This window comes from Lepisosteus platostomus, chromosome 18, assembly GCF_059453375.1.
Source record: "Lepisosteus platostomus isolate fLepPlt1 chromosome 18, fLepPlt1.hap1, whole genome shotgun sequence".
Taxonomy (NCBI): Eukaryota; Metazoa; Chordata; class Actinopteri; order Semionotiformes; family Lepisosteidae; genus Lepisosteus; species Lepisosteus platostomus.
The window spans coordinates 10,210,175-10,235,591 of NC_142628.1; the positions used below are offsets into that span (position 1 = coordinate 10,210,175).

At 37.3% G+C, this 25,417-nt stretch overlaps 1 protein-coding gene across 5 annotated transcripts in view; it reads left to right on the forward strand.

Moving 5' to 3' along the window:
- LOC148645638 (doublecortin domain-containing protein 1-like) overlaps positions 1 to 21,653 on the forward strand; it is a 108,762-nt gene extending 87,109 nt beyond the window's left edge. For 3 of the 5 annotated variants that reach the window (XM_088611144.1, XM_088611147.1, XM_088611148.1), the window contains 12 exons: positions 493 to 663; positions 1,027 to 1,212; positions 1,526 to 1,729; positions 1,946 to 2,141; positions 2,573 to 2,740; positions 3,859 to 3,960; positions 4,275 to 4,411; positions 4,920 to 5,093; positions 5,783 to 5,933; positions 7,780 to 7,889; positions 8,700 to 8,750; positions 9,122 to 9,330. In XM_088611144.1, the coding sequence (XP_088467270.1) occupies positions 493 to 663; positions 1,027 to 1,212; positions 1,526 to 1,729; positions 1,946 to 2,141; positions 2,573 to 2,740; positions 3,859 to 3,960; positions 4,275 to 4,411; positions 4,920 to 5,093; positions 5,783 to 5,933; positions 7,780 to 7,889; positions 8,700 to 8,750 (1,650 nt within the window). In that variant the 3' untranslated portion in view covers positions 9,122 to 9,330. Of the gene's footprint in view, positions 1 to 492; positions 664 to 1,026; positions 1,213 to 1,525; positions 1,730 to 1,945; positions 2,142 to 2,572; positions 2,741 to 3,858; positions 3,961 to 4,274; positions 4,412 to 4,919; positions 5,094 to 5,782; positions 5,934 to 7,779; positions 7,890 to 8,699; positions 8,751 to 9,121; positions 9,331 to 12,517; positions 13,754 to 21,471 lie in introns of those variants that run through there. The other 2 variants (XM_088611146.1, XM_088611145.1) reach the window with 2 other exon arrangements.
- Positions 21,654 to 25,417: the final 3,764 nt, after the last annotated feature.

Sequence of the window (25,417 nt, forward strand, 5' to 3'; positions counted from 1 at the left end):
GGCTTCTGGGAAAATTGGCCTTGGTGGGTGAGTGTGCATGTGTGTAAGTGTGTTTGTGTCTGTGTGTCCCCTGCAGCGGACTGGTACCTTGGCTTTTGCCCTTGCTGGCTCCCCCACAACCCTGAATTAGTTTAATTGGTTAGAAAAAGGATGGATGGATAAATATTCATACTGTATGTCTCCAAATAGATTAAAACTGTTTTCTTCCCACTGGGGTTGTCTTATGGCTCTATAATGTCTTAATAGTTATGAACAAAGTTGGGGAATCAGAGGATAAAAATCATCAGAATATTAAATGGTTTTCTGATGCTACTGTTAAGTGAAACTCTAAAAATGAGTTTGCTATTCAAAGCATTTTTGTCAAATACAAATATACAGTATGATAGTAATTAGAACATATAGTAAGTCATGTTTAACATTCAAGCATTCTTCTAAAGCATTTAGATTTACAGTTTAATGCTGCATGTCTGTGTTTAAATCTGGGCCTTGCAGAAATACAAACCCTACAGCTATGGAGCAGCCAATCAGAAATGGGACTGGATCCCAGAACTGAAGGTGTTGAGTGCCTTCTATACCACGGAAACCGACCAGGAGATCACAGCAGCCAATCAGGCCTCAGTGTGCACTTACTCCATCTCTGGCCCAGAGGAGCTCCATCAGCAGGTAGGAGGCAGGTGCTGATGCCCCTGTGAAGCAGGCTGCAGCTTGCAGAGTGTGAAAGAGAACCCACTGTGTAGATCAGTGGAGCATGTCTGCCTCTCCTTAGTTGCTGCTGTGAGTGGATATATATGGATTTACATTCTGAATGATTTCTAAATCATTTTATTTCACAAGTAAGTGAATTGTACTTATTCAATGATGTTGTTTAACTTTCTTAACTCTTCACATGAATTCTTATCTCTTCTTAAATTGTTCCTAGTCTTCAGAAACTGATGATTTAATAGTTACCTGTTAAACCTACGGTTCTTGAGCTTGGAAGGACCAGGGTTGGAGAGCCCTGTTTTAATTGAAATCTGGTTCTTACAGGGCTCTTACTTCACACTCCCGGGTCAGAGTGGAAAGACTACAGTGTGTGCAGCATGCTCCAGGGCATTAAGAGGAAAAAGGATCTTGACTATACTGCCCCCTGACTCATCGTTCTGCTGCGCCACTGGTCAGAGGGAGAGTGGGCTGGGTCACTCAGGCCCATTCAGAAGCCTGAGTGTCACCAAAGTAGGCACATTTTAGAACCCCTTGCAATATTTTAGCTGAAAAAAATATTATTGTATGAACAACAGAGTTTAAACTGTTTCATCCTTGCATTCTTCATCCTGTGTCCAATGTTTGCATAAGAATTCTATGTACTGTATAGTTAGTTTCATTCAATTAGTAGCGGAAATATTCAAGTGAAAGTAGCTGATCACAAAATGAAATTGCTTTAAATGAATAAATTCTTAATTTGTGACTGCCAGCTCTCAGGTAGGATTTCTGCAGTATATTTAAAATATAGTGCCACTGGTGAAGGGTTAAAACGAATGTCTTTCAGACTGACCTCTCTATGTCAGAAGCAGAGAACACTCTGCAGTACTTGGAGGAGATGTTGCAATCTTTAAGGAAAGAGACTTCAGTGCAGACAATTGCTAAAGAGATTTCTACAGCCAGGACCCTCCACCCTGTGAAGATCTTGGCTTACAGGAATGGGCATGGCAATGAGGGTGGACAGGTAATAACTGCCACTACAATGCCAATGGTGAGTAACACAGAGCTAGTGCACTCTGTCAAAAGACAAGGCTACCTGAGTTAAAAGTGCCCAGTGTAGATTTAAAAGACACAACTTTGTCAGAGCTCTTACCTGGTTGAATTGCAATGTATTTGTAACTTAATGTTTTATATAGATTTATGAATTCCAGTATTGTTCTGAAGCCATTTTTTCATGCATGTTTTTTTAACCTTCCATTATGTGTAGCTGCTCTCAATGTGTACACATAAGCTTCAGCTGCCCAGGGCAGCCTCCAGGCTGTATGTGGTGGACGGAACACAGATTCTCACAGTACCCCAGCTAAAGGCATGGTCTGTGAATGAGTGCTTCCAAGAAGACAGCACAGATGAAAAAGAGGAGGCTGATTCCCCTGTAAACACAGAGGATACGGATGACCTGACAAGTGAGTCAAACAAGTTCACTTGATCAGTGAGATTTTGGGAAGAATTCAATGCCAAAAAAAGTGATGTTTGCAATGCTCATCTTTACTTTTTTTTTTAAATGTGCAGTACAAGAAAATGGACTGAAGTTAAAATTAATTGTTTGGCCAAGGTTTAGGTCTGTGTCCTAGATTGAAAGTCACCAGTTATTAGATGAAGCCCCATGGTAACCAGGTCTCCCAGACAAGGCAGACAAGGTCACTATCCTTAAAGGAATACTTCACAAAGAGTTACAGCAGCAACAGAGATTCTACTTTTCGAACGTTTACAAGAGCGGTCTGCATTATTGCTGACAAGAAAGATCCATGTTTATGGCATTCCCTGTCCTTTGAGAACGTTGTGTTCACAACGTGGTTTATAAATAAAACAACTTTACTTGTGCTTTTTCTCACAGAGAGTGCAAAGCCCAGTGGGAAGGAGAAAGGCAGCTCCAGAGTTGAGCTCTTTCCTCAGGTGACAGCAGAAGACCTTGACAATATAGATGAGACCCTACTGTCTCTGATTTTAAGAACCCCTATCGATGTGTGGGTGTCCTGTGGGGAGCCGTTTCTTCCGATTCATGGTAATAAATTACATGAAAAGAATGGAATGATCCGTTTCCACTTGAGTTTTAGGATCTGCTCTTATTGTTTCCATGTATGTACAGTAAGTAGCCCCTAAAGCAACTGACAAATTTTAGGACTGCCATATCTGAAATCAGTGAAAGCACAGGGCATGACAAGCAAGTTGTGCTCTGCAGTGAGGAGAACTACTATCCATTGTAGTGTGTCTTAGCTTACAGATGTGTCAAGGAAATTAGTAATAAACCCCATGTGGATCGCTTTGTAATCAGATAAACTCAACTAGGATTTATTCAGTCTGGCCTGAATGCTAAAATATATAAGGATTACAGGAGAAGAGCTGAGTGCTGAGTGAACACTAATAAATAGAAGATTTCATGCTTCTCCTGCACAAGGCCCATTAATAATTGAATTTTATTAGTGAGTGCCGATTTGGCAGGTAATGGTAATTCTGTGTTACACTGTACAAACATGTTCATCAATTAGAGAATAATTCAATCATTTATTTCTGAGTTATTTTTATTACTGTACATTTCAGAAGGCCTACTAAATCACTTGCATTTATTTTATTGTCTGCTTGAACATTTTATTAAATTTTAAAAATAATTCAATATCCACTGTAGGAGACAAGTATTTCTCCAAGTCTGGAATGACTGTATTTTTCTGTGGGTGTATAGAACCAGCATCACAGAGTCTCCTTACAGCTTAGTATAAAAGAGTCAGAGTACATAGCATGTTTAATATAGTCATTCAGGTTATAAATGTCCCTTTATTACCTTACCGTCATTTCCATATTTGTATGTGAAATGGAACAATTTGCCACTAATGTTTATGAAAGATACATTTTTGACAACATGATTGTACTGTTTTCTGTTTTATAAAAGAAGCTGGATTTAAGTAACATGCAGCACTCCTTTTTGAAGAAAAAAATATACCTAGATTGTATAAAAACAAGGATAAAAAGACACCCCCAATAGTTGACAATGTACAGTACAGGTATTTGTATATAGATACAGCCCCTACTGGTGGCTGAACAGTGTAATTCTATTCCAGAATGTATTTTCCATTCCTTGCAAACCCTTGCAAAACAGTTGAGTATTCTAATTAATTCTACCTCTAGCTCTGCACAGAAAGAAGAGAATGCAGAAGGAGAACTGGCTGCAGAAGGAGAAGGTCCTGGCTGATCTGGTCATTAAAAGACATAAAATGAGGCACCTGCAAGGTCAGATCCCAAACGTACAGAGGATTTGAAAGACAGAGAAATTAAAGCACTTCCCTGTAACTGTCTATTAAACCTTACTACATCTTGACAATGTCTGAGCTTTTTCCAAAGTATGTCATTTGATACCCAATTTCTTTTTAAAATAAATATAAAAAACCAGCAATTCCAGAAATGGAAATGAAACAAAATAGTCCCTCTCATCCCCACCTATAACAGCCAACCACTCCTAAAAGCAGCTTTGCACCACTATAGTCTGACTCAGACATATACTGTAGACAGAGTCTTTACCTTTTCCAGTGTCATTTTTGCAACAGGAAGGCGAATGACCAGCTTGCAACCAGCCAGCATGATACCGACTCAGAATCCCATCCAGCCAGTTGTCATTGAAGGCGGATGGACAGAGGCATCCCAGGAGGAAGTGAAGTTGATGGAAGATGTGCAAAATGTAGAGGTACACAGACACATGGAACTATTCAACCCAGGGTCTCAATTCATACACCTATTGATGAGGTTACTAGGTTTACCTATGAGGTTTACCTAGATATATTAGGTTAACCTATTATTAACTCTTACCTAAACTCCCAGGGTAACTGGTTAGTTATCACCATAACATTTGTCAAGAATGATGTATCTGAGAGATGTGATAACAGTAAGTGACTGACTTTTGCAATACTAAGGCATCAGAAGCAGTGCAAGCAGGCAGCTGCATCACAAGTAAAGGTTTATTCCATGCTGAAAAGAAGAGAAAAGTGGCATAACGTACAGTAGGGCTCCACAGCAAGTACACACAGTTATGTGTCTCTTTTCTTTTCAGCATCAGATGTAATGAATACAGATGTTAAAAAATAAGACACCTATCCTTGCTGTCCCTGTTTGCAAACTCAGTGATCCTATAATAACCAGGTGTTTTTTTAGTTATTTCCCAAATAAATTTCTGCATGTTTTGTTTTCCTCAATAGGTGCAGCTCTCAAAAGTCAAGGCCAAGCAGGCAAAGAACAGAAAACCATTTCTGAATAAGCTAGTCAAGGACCCAAGACAGTTATACGACCAGCCTGATGTTAAAAGAGTGCTGATCTATAGAAATGGGGATCCTAAACAGGTCACTTATGTCTGGGGAAAAAACATTGAAGAGGTGAGGTGGATTAATGCATGCTAAAATCGTCTTTTTGGATTATTTCATTACTTATCAATTTTACCAGATTTGTTTTATCAGTCTTTTTAATGCTTGTTACAGGATATTGTATTTTCAGTAAGTACTGATTTATTCTCCTTTATCTTGGAACTTTCCTTTGCTAGTTGTAGTCCATAAAGAACTAAATGGTTTTTAAGTATGAACGTACTATACAGTAATATACAGTACATGTCTCTGCAGACGAGCCTAATTACATCACTGACTGGGATCTCCAACTTTGTGTATCTAGCTGGCCTTCAACATTTCTAATTCAGATTCTCTTTCTTGTTTCATCACTTACGAAAATCACAGGGCTTGAGATCAGAGTCATCTTTGTGCTGTTAGACATTTAGTAGCTTCCCTAAAGAGAAATATGGTGTAATTATATGCTGTCTTGAACTGAGTTTTAGAGTGTGAAAAAGTAAGCAAGACATACAATCACAAATTTGATTAAAAAAGTGAATGTTTTATTAGTAGTTATAGTACTGTATATTACAGTACCTTGAAAATCTGTGTAGTAGTCGTTATAATGTTGTATAGAAAGCCACTGTAAAGAAGGGCTGCTATAAAAGACAGTCTTCTAAGTGGCATTCCAGGTACTTGCTTGTGTGATGCACCTGATCAGTAATTGCTGATCTACTGCTTTTCAGCTGCTGGCTAATTCTACATCCAAATTAAACTTGATCCATCCTGCTGTGATCCTTTACACTCCGGATGGCAAACACCTAACGACTTGGGATGAAATTGAAAGAGATGCACTGATCTGCGTATCTTCAGGAGAAACTTTCATAAGCACTAAAGGTCAGACTTATCTATCAGTCCCCCGCAGTGCACCTCTGTCATTTACAGACAATTCAATCAGCTTGGTGGTCGAAATCACTCTGACTGATGTAGAATTCTCCTTGTATTGGCAGAGGTCAGGCTGGAAAATGTTATCTTCTTTGATGAATTGTGTCAGAAAATATTTCTAACATTGACTCTTGAGAGCACTTTATTAGCATGTACAATGTGCGCCCTGTGAACATGAAGCTGGGAGACTGCATCTCAGGGGAGATATAGGAGCTCTTATTGCACCATTCCAGCCATTGTCGCTAACAGAAAACAGGTTTTATAGTAAATGGCGCATAATCGTTTACTTAAGCAAAAGTATTTAAAATAATGTACTGTTAAATCTGGCAGGTATCCGTTGTTCAATTGCATTTATCTATTGGAGGCAACATGTTCAAAAGTGCAAGTAATAGCTTTATTCCATGCTGAAAAAAAGAAGAAAGAGAACACAACGTTTCGGCCGTGGAGCCTTCTTAATTACTTGTTCCTTTGCAGCCTACGCATGCTGACACAGCTACCCACCATGTTCAAAAGTGAATTATAATGAAATCATTTGGAATTTTGTTGGAGTTTGTATGTTTTCCACGTGTTCATGTGGGTGCTCTGATTTCTTCCAACTGTCAAAACACAATCTGGCTTCTGGGAAAATTGGCTTCTGGTGTCAGTGTGTGTGTCTGTGTGTCTGCCCTGCTACGGTCTGGTGTCCTGTCCAGGGTGTACCCTGGCTTGCACCCACTGCTTGCCAGGACAGGCTCTGGCTCCCCCCAGGCTAGGAAGAACTAGTTAGAAAATGGATGGATGGACATTTTATTGGAGCCTTTGCTTGTAGTTCTACAATTAGAAGGTATTCAATCAACTACAAACTCTGAGTAATAGTCTTGAAAAACAATGAGAAACAATCCATTCTTATATAAATGTTTGGTGCTTGTAATTTTCCAGGAAGAACAGTATCACATATTCTAAATAAATAATTAATTATGTTTTTTATTGCTTGTGCTCTAAGTATTATACAAATAGTATTAGATTATAGATGTGTAACATTGCTGGATTTGTCCAAGCTAAAGGATTTCTGTGTAGCCTTTTATAATACTTTTAGTTATTTACATACAGTATACCTACAGTATATACTGGTTTAGTACAATAAAAGGAATCTTACCAGGAAGATATGGTTTTGATCTTGAGTTAATGTGAGGGAATAACTGCAGGGCTATGCTAAAAAGGACAATGAGTGAACAGGAATATGGTATGTGTGACAGCTTACTGGATTCCCTCTTACAGTTGGTATTGTTTATGAGTGCAAATATTATGAATGAACTCCTTTCTTTAAATCCATTTTGTATGAAAGATCTGTCTATTGGTAGGAAGTCTTGCACCATGTAACTGATGTTATTTTAATGATGTCAATTGAAGTTATTTTAGTGATTCATACCTTAGCAGAAACAGAGACTGTGGACCAAGGTGCTTTCCAGAACATACATTCTCTTAGAACTTACAGTATTCTCACAAGAACATTCAACCTTAAGCTGCAACATATGGAAATGTCCAGTGTCCAGTTGAAAAATGAACCTCATGATGCTGGGTTTGTGTTTACACAGCACCTGGTGTTTATCATACAAACAGACCTGTTGATATTTGTTAGCATAAAAGTCGCCTTTCTGTGAAATATTTATGCATAATGTAGCCAGAAGACGGAAAGGAACATGAATGGGTTGTAAATTAAAAGGTTGTTTGTAAATTCCTATTGCTTCACAAATGAAACCTAAATGAGTCTATGGTTTTCATGTGCTTCTGTTTATATACATTTTTGTATATTTTCCAGAACATAAGCAGAAAATACAAATCAGAGCCAACTATGCACGAGTCAGAAAAGCCTATGGCCCTGCAGCAACAAACATTGTGGTCGAGGCGAAGGAGAACCCCAGAGTCAATGTATGGATCAGTATTTAAGTACAGTGCTCTGTCTGTTTTGTGATGTACAGTACAAAGAGGAATTTTAGCTGGTGGTTTTGGTTTGGCTCAAGAGCAAACCTTTAAAAACAAGAACTGTAACTCAACCTTTTTGTTCAGGAGTCACCTGACAGACAAATATAATACACAAGAAATCCAGAAAAGACAGACTGTCTTTAGGAAGTTATTTATTAGTTTAACAGGAGTGTACTGTACATATGACTACACATTTAAAGTAATTGATTGGTTTTAACAGCATTGAACACTTATAAATAATATATAATTAAATGTTTTTAAATTAAATATTACTTACAGGGAGAGTACTTTAAATTATTTAACATTAATGTGTAACATTAATGTGTATGGCATTTGTTTATATCCATGTAAGAACAAAATTGATTTTTCTGTCTATTGAAAGCTGCTTCTATCACAGGTTAGAAATTTTTAAATAAGAAAAACCTTTTGTTATCTGATGTTATGCCCTACAAGTCTATTTGGAATATGTCTGTACCCCATAGACTAGCTGATAATATAATAATAATAACAATAATAATAATAACAATAATAATAATAATAATAGTTCCTTACACTTAGTGCTTTTCTGGACACTCCACTCAAAGAGATTTATAGGTAATGGGGATCCCCTCCACCACCACCAGTGTGCAGCCCCACCTAGATGTACAGTACACCTGGAATATTGCACAGGCCTTCACTTCATAGCCTTGTCTTATAGAAATCTAACTTTTATTCTTCTAAATATTGACTAAATGATCATGTTCTCTGTTTTGTAAGGTGGACACTAATAGATGTCTGGCCCTTCCTTACAAAGATGATTGCACATAGGTAAGTTCTGAAAACATAAAACAGAATATGACTGTCATTTGTGGGTATGAGTTTGGTCCGTTGTATCCTGCCTGCAGATAACTTTTAGGCCAAGTTACGTTTTATTACTTATCTATATGAACCTTCATATTTTGTTTCTGCCCATCAATGCTTTCTGTTGTCAAAGTAAAAAACTACAAATGTAAGGTTTAATCCGTTTCTGACCACAAGATGGCATTAAAAAGTATTTGTAGTATTATGAAGTACAGTTCCTTTTGTTGGGAAACCCAAAAGATAAATACTGGTGTTCCACTGCTCTGAAATTTAGGTTGTTGCTTTTGACTAGAGAGCTCTGTTTCATTAAAGGTAATGCATGTTTTCCTTTATTTTAGATAATGAGAAACAATGAAAAATGAGGACAACACAATCTCTATAAAAGTGGATTTCCTGCCTCAATTAAATTACTGTGCTAAACTATGTGTAAAATTTTTAGAACATTTTAGATTTCTTTCATTTAATTATACTCTCTACAATTGTTTTAGGTTCTTATATCACCTATGTAGATTCATTTCTGACATTAAAAAAATCAGTAAATTACCTCGCTTTTTTTTTCCAAAATTGTATTTTTATTTTGTATTTTACTAGTGATCAAAATCTAAATATTACATTGCACTTTTGAGAGTCCATAAGTCTAAAACAGGAAACCAAAGAACTTTCTTCCAAATCCAGTTTAATAACTAAAACTCCCCAAACAAAAGTAAATCTAGAATATGTGTGAGATAGTGAGAGGTAGCTTTGCTTTAAACACACCTAGTAAGGAGGCAGCTGGGTTCAAACTAGGCCCACCTGGCCTAATTAAATGATTGGCACCCTGAGGGACTGGGATTCCACAGGAGGAAGAGGAGCAGTTATGATTGTCTCTGATGCCCTTGACTTAATAGGGAGGTGTACAAGAGCAGCCAGGCTGTAGAAGGGTAGGAGGGTTTTTCTGAGTGCAGAAAGACAAGATGTCATAGGTGTTCTTGAGTGTTTCTGTCCTAAAATCTTGGTAGATGGGCAGGTGTCAAACTGGTGGCAGAGGTGCAACTGAGTTTTAATTAACCTGGGGACCTGTGTCCCTGGCTAAACAGGACTGTCTGGTATAGATAACAATGATTTAACTAAGCTGAGTTGAAAGCACCAATATCTCTTTTTTATATAACTGTGAAACAGAGAAACCACAAACATGAGTGAATGTTGTAAATTGGAGATAAGAGATGAATTCACCTGTAAGAATAGCTGGTAACTGAGGAGATAAGTTGAAGAGCAACTGGCTTTGTGCCCGGATACCCCAAGTGGGGAATTATTGAACTGTGGACCATACAGACAGCCCTGAAACAGGACCACTCAAACATCCAGGACCGCGTAGGGGTTCCATCTGTAGGACTGAGCAACAAGCCACTAAAATGTGAAAATTTAAGGTGACATGCTAAGACCACGATATGTGGTTTTGCTGCTGTCATCATCAAATGCCTTCTATTTACAATGAGAACTAAAACTTCAAACTTGTTCTCAAAGCTCAAATGTAAAAGTACTAATGTTTAAATGGCAATTGATTAACTGCAATATATTGCACAAAAGGCAATAAAACCCAGGAATGTTTTGTTTTTCTGTTTCTTTACCGTGGCATGTTGTTGAAGTGTAATGTGACTTTCTACCAGAAGAGGGTGCCCGATTCCCTTCACGTCTTTAGTCCACACCTGTCACTCCTGCTCCATTCTATTACTGGTTATTGATGGAAGATACTTGACATCCCTGCTACAAATTATCCCCCATGCTGTTCAGAATGTGATGGGTCTGCTTAAATTTCCATTTAAATGCATGCTTTAATCTAAGGTCTTCAGCACTGAAATATATTATTGCTGGAAATGGGTTACATGAATGATATTTTTAACTTTAAAAGTAATCTTTAATGAATAATACTGTACTTTCATTCACAAAAGCCAGATTTATGGTACAGATCTGTCATTTTTTTAACAAGTTAGCTTTTCCTTTTTGTCGAGAGTTTAGTGGGTAATCTAAGATATATATCTTATTTGCACAAAATGCAACTGTCGTGCCTAATGGATGTCATCATATTTTCAAAACATCCCAAAAAATCTGAGAAAATGTGAAGAAAATACAGATCAAAGAGTTCAGTATCAGTTTGCAATATGATACTGTCAAAATCAAGTCATTGAAAAATTTCCCTAACACCTTGTGAAGGATAATGAAATAAGGAAAAATAACCATATTTATTAGTAATGTAATTTGTGAATCAAATACAATTAATCAATTAATACACACGTTCCATTATAATTCTAATTGAATTGAAGCGAAAATTATTTAAAAAAATAAATTGTGCATAATCCAAATATATAGACTTACTGTAATTCATGCAGAATTTGAAAAGAAGAACACCGCCGAACAGTTGATGCATAGCCCTAAGCAGCCTCTAGTTGAGACAGCTGGGGGATTTTAATACTCAATTGCCAAATATCTGGCACAGGAAGGGCTTATGACTTGACTTTACATGAAGCTGAACACTGTTTAAAATGTAAATAGTACTATTTCTGCCTTCTGCGTCCCTTATAGTTTGGGGTGATTGTCCTTCATGATTGTCTTATCTCTGAGTCTAAAATTGGCTGATGAAGACCAGCCAGCAGACTGAAGCCCTGCTGCTTTTGGGGCATGTGTTTCCAGGTGGAATGCAGGTCCCAGCTTATTGGTCTTTCTGGTCCACACCATACTGTTTCTGCCTTTCTCATGTTTCTGTCTCCCATGGTCAGTGCATGTCTTTGAAGAGTTGAGTCCCTTGTGACATACACTTTCTCCATCTGAGGCATAGGCTTCTAAGAGTTCCTGTCTGTCTTGCACTTTTTCATGTTTACCTTGAGAACATGTTTAAAGCATTTTCTTTGCTCTCCTTTTGAGAAAATATGTCAGAGCCGGGAAAACACTTGCTTTATGAGTCATGAGATGAAAGATGTTGATGTTGGATGAGTGTTGCTTCGATGCTTATCATGTTTCTTTTGGAGAGGATGCTAAAATTGGTTCATCTATCTTCTGCCTATATTTAAAAGGTCGGGGAACAGTGATAATACTTCTTCTGTGCTCTAAGGTGGCTTCTGAGGTGTGTGTTGTCCATGTCTCAGTAGAGTGGGGATTACATCTTGATTGATCAAAGGCTGCATTTGAACATTTGAGGTAATGCTGTAACTGTGAAAGATGACTTCCAAGATACAGGGAATAATGAACACTTCCAAGAATCTTCCTATGAATCTGAATTGCCAGAACTGGGCTGCTCATTGAGAGCTTGTTGATGGATGACCTTAGTCTTCAGAGTGTTAAGCATCAATGCCATTTTCGTGTATGATATTGATGATTTCCTGAAGCTCCAAACACGTTACAGCATCATCAGACAGCATGTGGGATGTTAATGATTGAATCCAGGGTGGTCTTAGTCTTGGACTGGATCTGACTGAGATTAGATAACTTGATATTTTAGCCACACTCCAGCTGGGATCTTGTTGGTATTCAGATGTAGAATCTCTGAAGGAGATCCGTTTTGGGGCAAGGCTTGGTGAAGTCTTTAAAGCACAAGTCCCCTGTGCTTTAAAGGGGCTTGTGATTGTTCAGTTACTGAGAATCTGTTCATTACATAACATTATGAAGCAACAGAAAAATGGTGACTAATCCTGGGGCCTTTATATTCACAAGACAGGCTCAGAGGCATTTGTGAGATCATAGACCATACCTTTTTCCTTCAGCTGGTGAGCCTTGAAGGGAATATCTCTTAAGTTTGGGGGAGGAGCTCTTCAGGAACTGGATGAGACAGCCCACATTGAGAGTTCCCACAGTGATCTTTCCTGCACCAGACAGCAAGACGCAAGACAATCCTGTACTATCCACAGTTGGACTAATCTCCTTTCTTGAAGATTATCACCAGTGATAAAAGAAGGAACTGAGTTGCAAAGAATATATTAATAGAATGCAATACAGCAAGGTTGTGTAATGGAGAAAAGTGTTTTGTTGTTGTTGTGAGATTAAAATTACTTGCACTTTGACAGGATACATCTTTATTTATCCTGTTTGTTTAACATATACACATGAGATTCAGAGATATTTGCAAATAATGACGCTGCAATTCATAATCATACGAGGACACCATAACCTGTTTTGATATAAAAATGTGTGGAATCTCAAGACAAGAAGAGTGAACTGCATTGTACATATCAGTCATTAACACATTGTTAAGTCTATTGCAGATCCTAATAACTGTATTGATATTTTTTCTGACCAGCTTTCTGTTTTTAATCTTGATGTTTAAAAGTGTTGGCCTTATTTTAATTCCATTTGAAAATGGTAGCAGCCTTTAGCTTGTGTTAAGACACGAAGCCAAAACAGCCTTTAGACATAACTGCTCCAGATGTCATTCTCATTCTAGGGTCATTGTAGTTGGTTTTGTAGCAGGGTATTCTAGCAGGCATACAATAATAAAACATTAACCTCGTATTGCCGTATGAAAAACTGCAGTGCTTTACAGTTTACCCTGGGTTTTATTTGTGACTCCAAAGGCATTTTCATTTAAATTCTCAATGAGAGAAGACAAGGAAAAATATTTTCTGAAATACAGCTACAGAAACTATAGTTTGGGATTGCCATTGATGTGGCTCCGATCAACAATGAAAACAGATTTTGTCTTTTAGGTCTTCGGGAGTTTTTGTTCTCAGCACCTTTGCCATTTTTATTATGCACAATTGTACTAATGCTTTTTAAGATACCTATAATTTTATATATATAGTTGTGATATGTTTGAATGTGATTTTGTTCTGCTGCTTTAAAATGTGACATGTTTTTTTTTGGTCTGTATCATTTTTATAGTTTGTATATTTTTTCAGCATTTAATCATTTTCTCTGCATTTTAAATGTGCTGTATGTTTTTTGTAAGCACCTTGAGCTGCACAGAGCATGACAGGCTCAATATAAATAAAGTTTCTTATTAATTAGTGCCATAATTATTCAGACTATCCTGACAACATGAAAAAAATGTTTCTGAGGCAAGAAGGATCTGCAACCAGGATTTGTAACAACTGAAATGATGGGAGGTTCTCTTTGATAATTTGATCTCATTTCTGTATGAGCTGTACAGAGCATACAGTGACATCTCTGTGCTAAGTGCAGTCCAGATCGTTCTCTGAGGCACTGCGCTGAAAGTATTGGAAAGATTGTGACTGAGGATGACCTACTTTTCATCAAGTCCTGACTGATCGGTTGGGCTGATGCAGGTTGTGTCCTGGGAGCATCCAGTACACATGTGATTCAACCTTGTGTGTCTTTATCACACAGGATGCCTTTTCCCCATAGCGTTAATGCAGGTAACTGTGACTTGAAGTTCATCGATCCAGCTGACCATCGATCTGACGCTAACATTAATCACCTGCTCTGTCTCCATAAAGTTATACGTCAGCCTTTTTCATTGTTGCGTGCCCCTTGGACACTTTGCTTGGCGGTGCCAGAGAACAAAAGGGAGTTGCTTCATGACTGAGATACCCCTTAATCAGAATGTCACCATAGTATTTATAATCAATACATTTGAACTGACCTGAAAATGTCAATGCTGTTGACATGTACAGTACAGTCCATGTTTTCCTGGGGTACTTGATCCAGGGAGCTCCCTGCTACATGTGAGCAGTATCCTGGGGGCAGCCCCTCTGGTACATTGTGCCTGGGCTCCCTCCTGCTCTACAAGGGCAGCCCTACCCACGCAAGGCCACTCATTCCTGTAAATAGCTTTTTGTGTGACAAGATTTAGATTTAAAATGACATTTTGAGTTAAAATTTCATTCCCCTAAAATCTTGCCTTGGGATAAAATGCATCAGCTTTGTGTGGAATAACCTGGAGAGGCAATCAAAATGCTGGAGATCATTAACATATCAGAGGAATACATCCAGAACAATCCGGAGTGTCAGAAACACATTTTTTAACACAGAAGGAGGACTCAATACTCTCTGCATCTTGCCAACAAAAAATACTCCTGCAGTCTCATCCCCTCGCATCTCCTGGTCGCCTGAGTCACTTACTGTACTGTACCTGCTCTTCAAGAGTGACGGGGATCCCACGGAGAGCCAGTGAGGGGACTGTCTGGCCCTGGAAATAGTCGCTTGTGTTCACTTGTGAAACTTCATGTTTTTGCTAACCAATGGATTAGCTGATTACAGCAGTTCTAGATTAGTTAAAGGAGTCAGTTCTATCTTATTTATTGTAAATATAAACATTAAATACACCTCAGCAGATGCTGCATACAGTGGGTATCTTTTTTTGTTGTTGTTGTTTTTAATCTTTTAGTTCCAGTTCGGTTTATCTGGAGTACCCCTGGGAAAAAAGCAATATGTAAATAGATTGGGGTTTTTTTGCTGGGCAAAAAAGCTGACAAAACTGGTTTAGTATGAAGAGCCCATTTTTCTATTCAGTGGATTGAATAGGGAGGGAGGGAGTTTTGCCATCTCACAAAATGCTCTTACCTGCCATGATTTATTATTTTCATAGCATTTTTCAATGTAAAGAAAATAACAGCTCTTTTTTTACATCGTAGTTGAAGCTATACACACCAGTTTTGTATATCAAACTGATGAAGACAAACGTCAAAGCATTGGTTGCCAGACCTGTTTTGTTATTACTGGCCAGAACACTTGACTGATATGGATCAGTTAATCTGTCTGTGCTAATGCTGTTATACTGTCTTGTTCAATTTAATTACCTGTACTTCCAAGGGTCTCATTAGCAGCTGTTTTCATTGAACTTTACTCCTGATATTACTTCTGCAGACTGCTTCAAGAGATTTAAATTCATATAAGATGCTGTATTATGCAAATGCTTACAGTTCTTAGAGAATTAAATTTACTACACGTATATAAAAAACTACAGGAGCAAACTCATAATTCTTCAGGTTAAGCATAATCTAAGCACATCATGGGAATTTTATGTGATTTCACCCATAAATCTTTTGACCTAATAAAAGGATACACTTTTTTTACTACACAGTGCTTGGGAATTCAGAATCCAGCTCTTCATTATAGACAGTGCATCTTTTATCTACAGCCCTATTTTATATGATATTCCTTTTACCCACCATGTTGATAATGAAGCTCCTTTCACTCTATAAGAGAATGAACAAGTAATAAACTCAGGATAAGGGAAGATGAACATTGTTTTGCTGTAGTTTAAGAAAATGCTATCTTAATTTATAAGAGCACAGAGTAGTGTAATTTCCAGGTAAGTGATTTGGCAATATTTAAAAACCACTCCTCTCTTAATGAGGTTCCAAGCTTTTGCTCTCACTGGTTACATTGTGCTGCATGATTTTTATAAGAAACCCATTTATTTTCACCAAAGAGATTTCAAATTTTCAAATTGATTAAATTTAACAGGGTGAATTGTTTTGTAAGTTAGTTTAGTAATGATCATACTGGTAATAGCATTTAAAATTCAGTACAGGCACTTTTGAGCTCTATGGCTCTGACATCCGCAGTTACGCCTGGGTAATGTCACTAGCCTACTGTGACCAGGATTCTCATTGCATTGCACAGACTGTCAAATAATGAACATGGAAAAGTTTTCAGGTTGCGGTGTGGTAATAAAGGAATTATAGATCTTCTTGTACAAAGACTTTGGAAAAAAATACGGGCAAGGTTTAGTTTAAAAAGTTAAATGAATTAAGTTGGTGTGCAGATCTGGAATTTGTTTTTAAACAGTATTGACATCCTAGCAACCCTTCAGTAAGTAAATGTTATGAGCTGCGGAGCTCAGTTTTTAAAAAAACTGTCACAGTTATGTGAAAAGGACAAAGACAGAACAAAATTTGCAAAAAAAAACATCAGAATAAAAATAAATGGATCCTTTTAATTCTTACAGTGAGGTCAGTTCTCAACCCTTAAATGCAAGATTTTAGAGTGCTATGTGACTGTGCATTCAAGTTTATATTCCCAAACTATGCAATATTTATTCCCTGGTACATTTTCTCAACACTTATTGAAAGTTATGCCTTCCCAGCCTTTGTCCAGCTGGGAGCTGTAAAGTTCCTAGAAAAGTATTTTTTTATGATAATAGAATACACTGTGTCTGGCATGCACACGCAAGGTTGATGTTACATGAAGTATACTTACAGACCATTTCTAAGTTAATAAATACAGAGGGGTCTGTACATACAATAATACTGTGTATTTAAAAAACCAAGCCTATTTTACAGCGCAGTTTTTAGTAAGGACTGGAGAAGATGATTTACTTTAGAAATCCTTCCACATGCACGTTATACACCCAGTCTTGTAAGTGTGCTCTGACCCTGCTTAAATCAGGTATGATTAATGTATTCATTTTGCTGTGAGTTGGCTGTGGAGTGAGCAAAAGGTCAGCATTTTATCTATTGACTATTTGTACTGCTGTCATTTTGCCAGCCAAAATCCATAATTTTTACACTTTGCAGGAGGCAAAAAAGCGGAGGAATTGTCCAGTGTGCACAGTGTCTTCGCTGTACTCTGTCAACCTCAGTGTGGCTGGCGTGCTTGGCATTTCGAAAGCGCTGCACATAGCAGAATGAAGAAAACGGTCAGAAATACCACCAAAGACATGGGAGACATTATTATGGAATGTAAATCTCTGTAATCTCCTGACTCTTATTACTGCAAGCTGCAGACCCTGTAAGTATGCACTGCCAGCTGCTTTCGGAATTATAGATAATTACAGCCCTGCTTATTGGTTTAGTTTATTAATGGCAAGATTAGTGTTTAGGGTGAGGACAGAAGCGTGATGTTTACTTGATGCTTAGCAAGTGAGTACCAGGGACAGAGAGTCAAGGGGATGAGGATATTTAGCTGCCATTTAATATCTGGAAGAGGAGCCTAGAGGTGGCAAACAGAGTCATATATTTGCGTGACCTGTGATGTCTGCTTGTAAATTGTGGGGTGACAACAGAAAGCACTTTTATTTAGACAGTGTGCTGTTTGTTTCGATGACACAAAGATAGCTTGATTTAACCTTCAATGCTCATCATGGTGCTGTACTGTATGTCCATAAGGACCAGTGTACTAATTAGACCTGTCTTTAAAATTACCTTGGTCAGATCTACTGCAGCAATACTGCGTGCAAAAAAGGGAGAAGAAATTGAATCATACACTTTAACAATCCAAACGTTTTATTGCCAAATCTGTAGAATCTTTGTTACTTTTCATGAGAGAAAATTATTTTAAGTCATCCTTACAGATGTGCCTCATTTACCCTGCATGCATCTTTAGGAGTACTTTTTGTGTCTTCCCCAAAAAACTCTGAGGCTTGTGCTCATTATTATTTTAATTTTAAAAACTTGAATTGTAAAAATAAGATTTGAAAGACATTCTCATTTAACAGTGTTGGATTAGCCAAGACTCTTACAGCACTTACAGTACAGTACAATGCTGCAGTGGTACCACATTCTGATCTTTTCTTACGAGCTAGGCAAGGCTGCCCCTGGTCAGTACTGGGATGGGGAGTGAAAAAAAAACACAGGTTGCTGCTGTCAGTGGTGATGGTAGACCAGTAGGTGGCAGGATTTCCCAATCAATTCCCTCTAATGGCTGTAGGAGAAATCATTAAACAGAGACCCCCCACCAGTGTGTGGTGGATTATGTTATCTGAAATTCAAAAAAAAATTCCACACCACACTGAATTACACACCGATTCCTGAGTTTTTTCCTCCGTCGGTACAATTACGTAGCGTTGCCACTAGAGGGCACATGCCTCACAGTAGCCAGGAAACCAATTAGAAAAAAAATTGACAAAGAAAATGTTTAAAGAAATGTTTAATTTTGACACTCTTCATGGGCGTCCCTGCTTCATGCCTTAAGATTAAAATGCTTGTTGTACAGGGAAAGAAATAAAAGAGCACGCAGGTTAAACAGGTCAATCAGAACAGGGGGGAAGCGTAGGCTAAATATTAAATGACTAAGAGAATGCAAGCCAATAAGCAAGAACCGCTTACTGCCCACTTATTAGCAGTCTTGCCAATATCTCAATGGCAGTGAATTCACAATACATCCATAAACATGGTAGGTCCTGTTGTCACTCGGCTGTAAATGCCAAGGACAATTCTAATTAAATTATTTTGCCATCTAGGTACGGCAGGTAACGTGTGGGATGTCTCAGGCTAACGCTTGCTGCAGAGCACAATGAGCCGATTTCCCGTCTCTGAGCGTGGGGCGAACTTTGAGACGAACTGAGCTGGTCTGTCATGCTCACCTCACCGTCGGCTTTCCCATATTGTCCCAGACTGCCCTCCTGGGGCTCCTAAAGGGTTAAAAGAGTAAAAATACGCCTTTTCCTCGGATGCATGGGCTGTCACCCAGGGAGGTGCTCTACAATACATCTGTGAGATGTTGAAGAAGGAACTCCTGGAATTCAGTTAATTAACCACATCAGTTTCTTAATGTGATCAATTTTAATTAAACTGAATTTTAATTGAGATCCGAGGAGGTCTGCAGAGAGCACTTGCTAATTCTGCAAAGCGTGTGCTGTTTGAGCTGCTGCTTTTCACTTCAGATTTGCTAGTGCCTAATTAATATGGATAGGGCATTAAGCCTTTTGGACTCTGGTGGCTTTCATTTCATGACTATTAATGATTTTAATGAACTGGACTAATTCAGTAGTTTTCATTGCTGTGCTTTAGAGTACTATCCGATGCTTATTTGGTTTCGTAATAGGTTTTGAGGTCCTAACAGTGGAAATTGATCAGCTTCATTGTTTGATTTGGCCAGTCATAAAGAAATATTGTTAGGAAGATAAGTTTGAATCATGCGGTCCACATACACTAAATCAGAATTTAATTTTTAGTCTCTGTAGTGTAAAATGCACTATGTTTTCATTAAGGTGTATACTCAAATACCCTTTTTTTCTAGTCTCTTATCTTCATTTTCCCAAGCCCCTGTAGTATCTTTTCCCACGTTCCAGACTGATGAGAATTTCTCCACGTTCCTCTAAAGGTGTATCAGCATTGAATTCCACATCTGAAGATAATCTTGTCACAACAGAAACCACTGCTGCCCAAGGCTATTTCTTGCTTAAGTCAAAGTCAAGTTGTGACTTTTAGCTCAAACGATTTAAAGCAAGCAAACTGCATTGTATGTATATAATGTGCAGTATGTATTCTTCAAATGGTGAAACTCTATATGCTTCCTATCATTTGATTTTGATATGGTTTGGTAGAAACAGTCATGAAGATGTTGCTTAATGTGCCTAATGTTCTCTTTACATATCAAAGTAGCTGGGACCATGAAGTGTGCATTTAATAATACAGGAGTGGCGTACTTAATTATTATTTATTTAGTAGATTTCATTTCCATTTGTACCCATTTATTTAATACATTTATATCATTTCGATATTGTCCTTTAGCAATCTGAATGTACTGTAGTATCTTGCTTAAGGTACAAATCCCTAAGTTGCTATTTCATTACCTGCAGCTGGGAGGAATGCACTGGAGATCAGACCATTTCAAAGGCCACCTTTCTGGTTGTCTTCTGCTATGCAAAATAATGTTAATTCCCTATCACTGACTTTTTTTCCCATACAGTTCAATGGATGCTATTTTAAAAGTAAAACCTGAACTAAGTTTTAATTGATCATAAATCCCATCTGTTTTCTTACAAGCGAAGAATAAAACTCTCAGAAAAAAAGGTGTTGCTTTTCACTTTAGCAATTAAACACAGCTTCCAAAGAGTAACAAGGCAATCTAATTCTTTTTTCACATCTTATTTTAATTTGATCAAATTGAACAATTTGGTTTATTTGTAAAACCTCCTGCTTTGCTGTGACAATAAAGGCTATCGCCCTTTTTTTCTGTTTAAAATGACTAAACTCACAACAGCAATACGAATGATTTATTTTGCCATTTAGCGTAGGACTTTTAAATAACCTTACAATCTCACTCAGAATCCGTTTGAATAAAAGCAAGTTGAAACCTATATCTGCAGTTACTGTATACTGTTACAGCCGCATAACCGGCAAATGTCATGAAGCATAGATTTGAATTTCCAATTTTTTAATATGTATTTTTGTACAGTCCCATTTTTTACATGATGTTTTTCAGTTTTTTATATACCAAGCCTTTGAGAAAATTAGAATCAAACAAATGGAAAATGTTTCTTATTATGCCGAAGGAATAGAGTAGGGGGTAACTAGGAATAATAATTTACGTGCTTCATATCTAGAATTGTTTTGAAAAAAAACATCTGTTAGAGATTATTTTTAGGATGTGCCAAGATAGCAAATCTATCTTGTCTCCCAGAGTTACTGCTACAATGCTGTAATTGGTCCCACCTTTCCTGCACATGGGTAAAGTCTCCCAAAAATGCTTTAATGTGTTAATCTTTATTTCACTTAATTTGCATCTTATCTTTTTTCTTTATTTATTAAAAGGCCATTCTGTTTCATGAAAATAGCAATTGAGGCAGGAAAATTCAGTAATGTGTACAATTCCCTTAAAAAGAGCTATAATGGGAATCTGACGTTAAAGTATAGATCATGTACAGTATCTAGCAAATAATATCCGAGCTATAAACTTAGTTAAGGACGTCCCTCAATAATAATATGGAAGTCTCCATAACCTTGAAATACTAAAATGTAACAACACTTTGTTTTATCCTTATTTTTCCTTTTTTCTTTGATATTAAACAACAATGAACTGTATGTTTCTCCAGAACCCTCTGCCCATGATGTTCCTGCAACATTGGTTTTTGCTGAAGAAGAAAAGGACAAGTTTCCCTGTAAATCCTGTATTATTTCCCCATGTGTTTCAGCAAAATATGGTAATAGCTTTCACAGTTGTCAGACCATCACAATAATTTACTGCTTTGTATCTGCATCTGTAACATAAAAACGTACAACGCTGCATTAAACTGTGTCATATTAGTTTCGTTCTTTACATATATATTGGAAATGTAGTATTAAAATTCATGAGAATAATACATTTTTCCCATACTACACAATACGTTCATCATTATATAAAACACAGGAATGTATATAATATCTAAAATAATATCTGTGAATTCCCCCTATTTTAATTCATTTTTTGCAGAAACCAAATAATTAGTCCTTCTATCCAAGGAAATGGGCTCAGTACAGATAATGCTGATACATTGGACTAATTAGAGCTCATAAAACACGTCATTATAGCACACTAGGAAATAGGAAATTCTTGGTATCCTGGTGTAATAACACCTAAACTAAGCAATCCAAGGGAATCCTTGCTTCACTGTTATTATTGATAAAAAGAAAGCTAATTTTGTGCTCTTAAAAAATTCAGAAGTAAATTCAAATGTGAATAATGCAAATCACTTCTGTGCAGTAGTAGGCAAGTTGTTTGTTCTAGCCATCTTCACATAAATATTTCATTAAGTCATTAATCGTTGCTTCAGAGCCAGGCTAACTAATTTCTCATTGCGATTACTGTCTGTTCGAGAAGGCTGTTTAATGAACTGAGCTTCTTAATTGGACGTGAAACAATGATCTCGCAAAAGGCCTGGCTGTATGTCACTGATTGCTGCTCTGTTTGTTGTGAGGAAAGACAAAATATGACTTAGTTACAACATGGATTGCACAGACAATTTTAGCTGGGGGGCAATAATTAAATTGGAAGACGAAGCCCCATATGGAGGATGACAATAAAACCTGAAGTGGGTGACAAAACTAATCTGAGTAATTATACACCAAAAGGTCTTACTTCTACTACATGAGAGGTTATGGAAACAATAATTAGAACTAAAATGAAACATTATTAAGCTGGTAGCAGAAGTCTAGGGGAAAGTCAGCCTGCATTTAGAAAAGATAGGTCTTGCTTAACTGATATGTTAGGTATTTCTGATCAAGAAAAGCATTAACCGAGTTTATGATATGGTACGTTTAGATTTTCAGGAAGCATTTAATAAAGTTTCTTGTAGAAAAGCAATTCTCGGTTTACCAGGTGTAAAATTCAAGAGGTGTATTAGGATTGAGAATGGGCAATTACATTGATGGATAAAAACTGGAGAATATAGCTAAACGCTCCAGTTGGAGTGATATCATAGTGGAGCATACAGGAATCTGTATTTGGATGACTGCTCTTCTTAACATATACAGTATATCAGTGACCTTAATTCCGGTGTAGTTAGTAAGGTAGTCAAATAAAAAAAAAAAAGATTCAAGACGACAAACAACTGGCAGATTACATTTAATAGAAGCAAGTGCCCTAGTAGGTCCTCAGAATAATATACTGTATACTACAATTCAAAGTTATTTAGTCAAGAAGAGTGTGATTGAAGTATCAAATGTCCTCAAAGGCTGTGACAAAGCCAGGCTTCTTCCGACTCAGCAGTGAACTAAGAACCAGAGGGTACAAGGACGGCAGAAGCCACAGGAAAGTGCATTTACAGAATGGCAACCTCTTATTCGTGTCCTTGTTCTTATGGATAGTATTTAGTTATTTAACTTCTAATATATTAGATGTATGAGACAGATTGTGAAAATGTTCACATTCACATTCTTAATATTAAAGGGAAAGGCATCATAAAATGTTTAGTTCCATATTATGAGTTATTCCTACATGTGTATCACAGACTTATCAGTTCTGTTTTTGTTTTCATAAGTATGATGTTTTGCATGTTGGCTAGATTAATTTACAACGCTGGTAACAGCTCTGTTATCCTTGTAATTTTAGGTATAAGTGTAGGTATAACCTAACATTCCAAGCTGCTGCATGAACTCTATGCTTTGAGCTACAGGATTTTAAACCGTAAAAACATTTGACTGTTTATGGGCTACAGTACCTCTTTTCACCTGTGTGTTAAATTTTAATTTTTACACAAAGCAATATCTTGGCTTATGTTTCCAAAATTGAGTTTATGGATGCAACAGAATTAATAAGGTAGACTGAGTAATAAGTAAAAGTACTACAGGCCAAATAGCTCAGCTGCTAACTGTTCACATTATTTTAGATAAATAAAAAGAAACAACTTTGAAATCACCTCACAGACTAGTCAGCTTTCTGTTTCTGGACCACATTGATGTACAGTGTCACTGTTAATATATTCTTTGAATATTGCTTTATTTATACCATGGCAACTGATCGGGTTTGATCAACCCACATTTCAGTTGTGCAAAAATGTTGTTTTTTTTAAATGAGGTGTCGAAATTTCAAATGCCTCGAAACTGAAAAAAAGAAAAAAAACTGAGTCTTGACACCAGTTCCACGGTAATAACATTATGTATTCTGCCCTGGGCCAGGCTGGCTGAGATAGGCCTTTTCAAAGTGTAGATGTTCTACGTTATTAGATTGACAGTAGCAACAATGACTGTTTTCAGTCATTTTAAGACAAGAGAAGGCAACTAATTAGATACTGTGTCTCACCAGGTAGAATGGAAGATGAATTTATTTGACGTCTGAAAGTGAAGTGTATACACCCAGTGCTTCCCATGTAGTAATTTCAACTATTATATATTGAATTGGGTCCATAGACTAACTGCAGTCAAAGAAGCTATGAAATATACCATAAAATGAAAGTTTCCAGTGGGGTGAAACCAGGAGTGAAGTGAACAGTGACATGAAAATAAATGATGGTTTCTGTTCGAAAACTGACTTGAATCTGGATGCCAATATTAGTTCCACAATGATAAACACTTCAATAAACCGTGTGGCATTTCCTGAAAACGGAAGGAATCTAACACCTGATTCAATAATGCTTACAATAATACAATATGTTACAGTTGTATTGATTTTTTAATATCGTGAATATGATTGTGATATGAGTTTCTTCTATTGTGTCATAAAATGTATAATTAGATAGCATTATTTAATTATTTTTCAATATGTTGGAACTGCATTTATTTTACTGGTCCAAATACCCATTGAGGCTGAAAGGTAAACAAAACAGTAATAATTTTTTTTTTTCTCCAAAGAGATGGAATTCCAGTTCCTGTGTGGCTATTTAATTCTGTTGACATGATCCATTTGGAGGGCACAGGTTTGGGGCAGCTGGTTCTCCAGAAAACACCTTCCTGTACAAAGGATCATGCACTTGTTCTGCTTGGGCCAACAGACAAGATGAGTCCTGAAGATCACCTTGTCCAGGAATGCATCCAAACACCAGCTTGGCCTGAGAGAATGTATGTCATTCCTCTGGATAGGGCAAAGTCTAAAGAGAGAAAGCATGGCTGTTAAATGGGAAGTGCTTCAAAGAGAAAGGAAGAAGAAGACATTTCTAAAGCCTGCCTCTTCAACCCAAGCAACAAAGGGAAGAACTTTATCTTCCCCAGAGCTCTCTAGGGGTTTGGTGCTCATGATTTGGATGATGATCTATAAAACAACCCCAACACTTCCTCCCATTAAGGTATTCACAAGCTTCTGAAACCTCTTCTTTCTACTGTAGCTCACACCCAGGAGATGTTCCAGTCCTCTCCTGCCATATGCCACATTCTCACCAATATCTGATTTGCACAGGGGAAAAACTGGAGACTGAAGTCTGATACTGATAATCTCATGATCCCTGCCTTTGATCTTGATAATAAATCACGAAAAAATACCAAACTGCACACGTTTGCCATTTTCAGAATAAAGAAGGGGCCTTAAAGGGCTTGAATGGAGCCTAAGGGTTTTGGAGTGGTGTGAGAGGG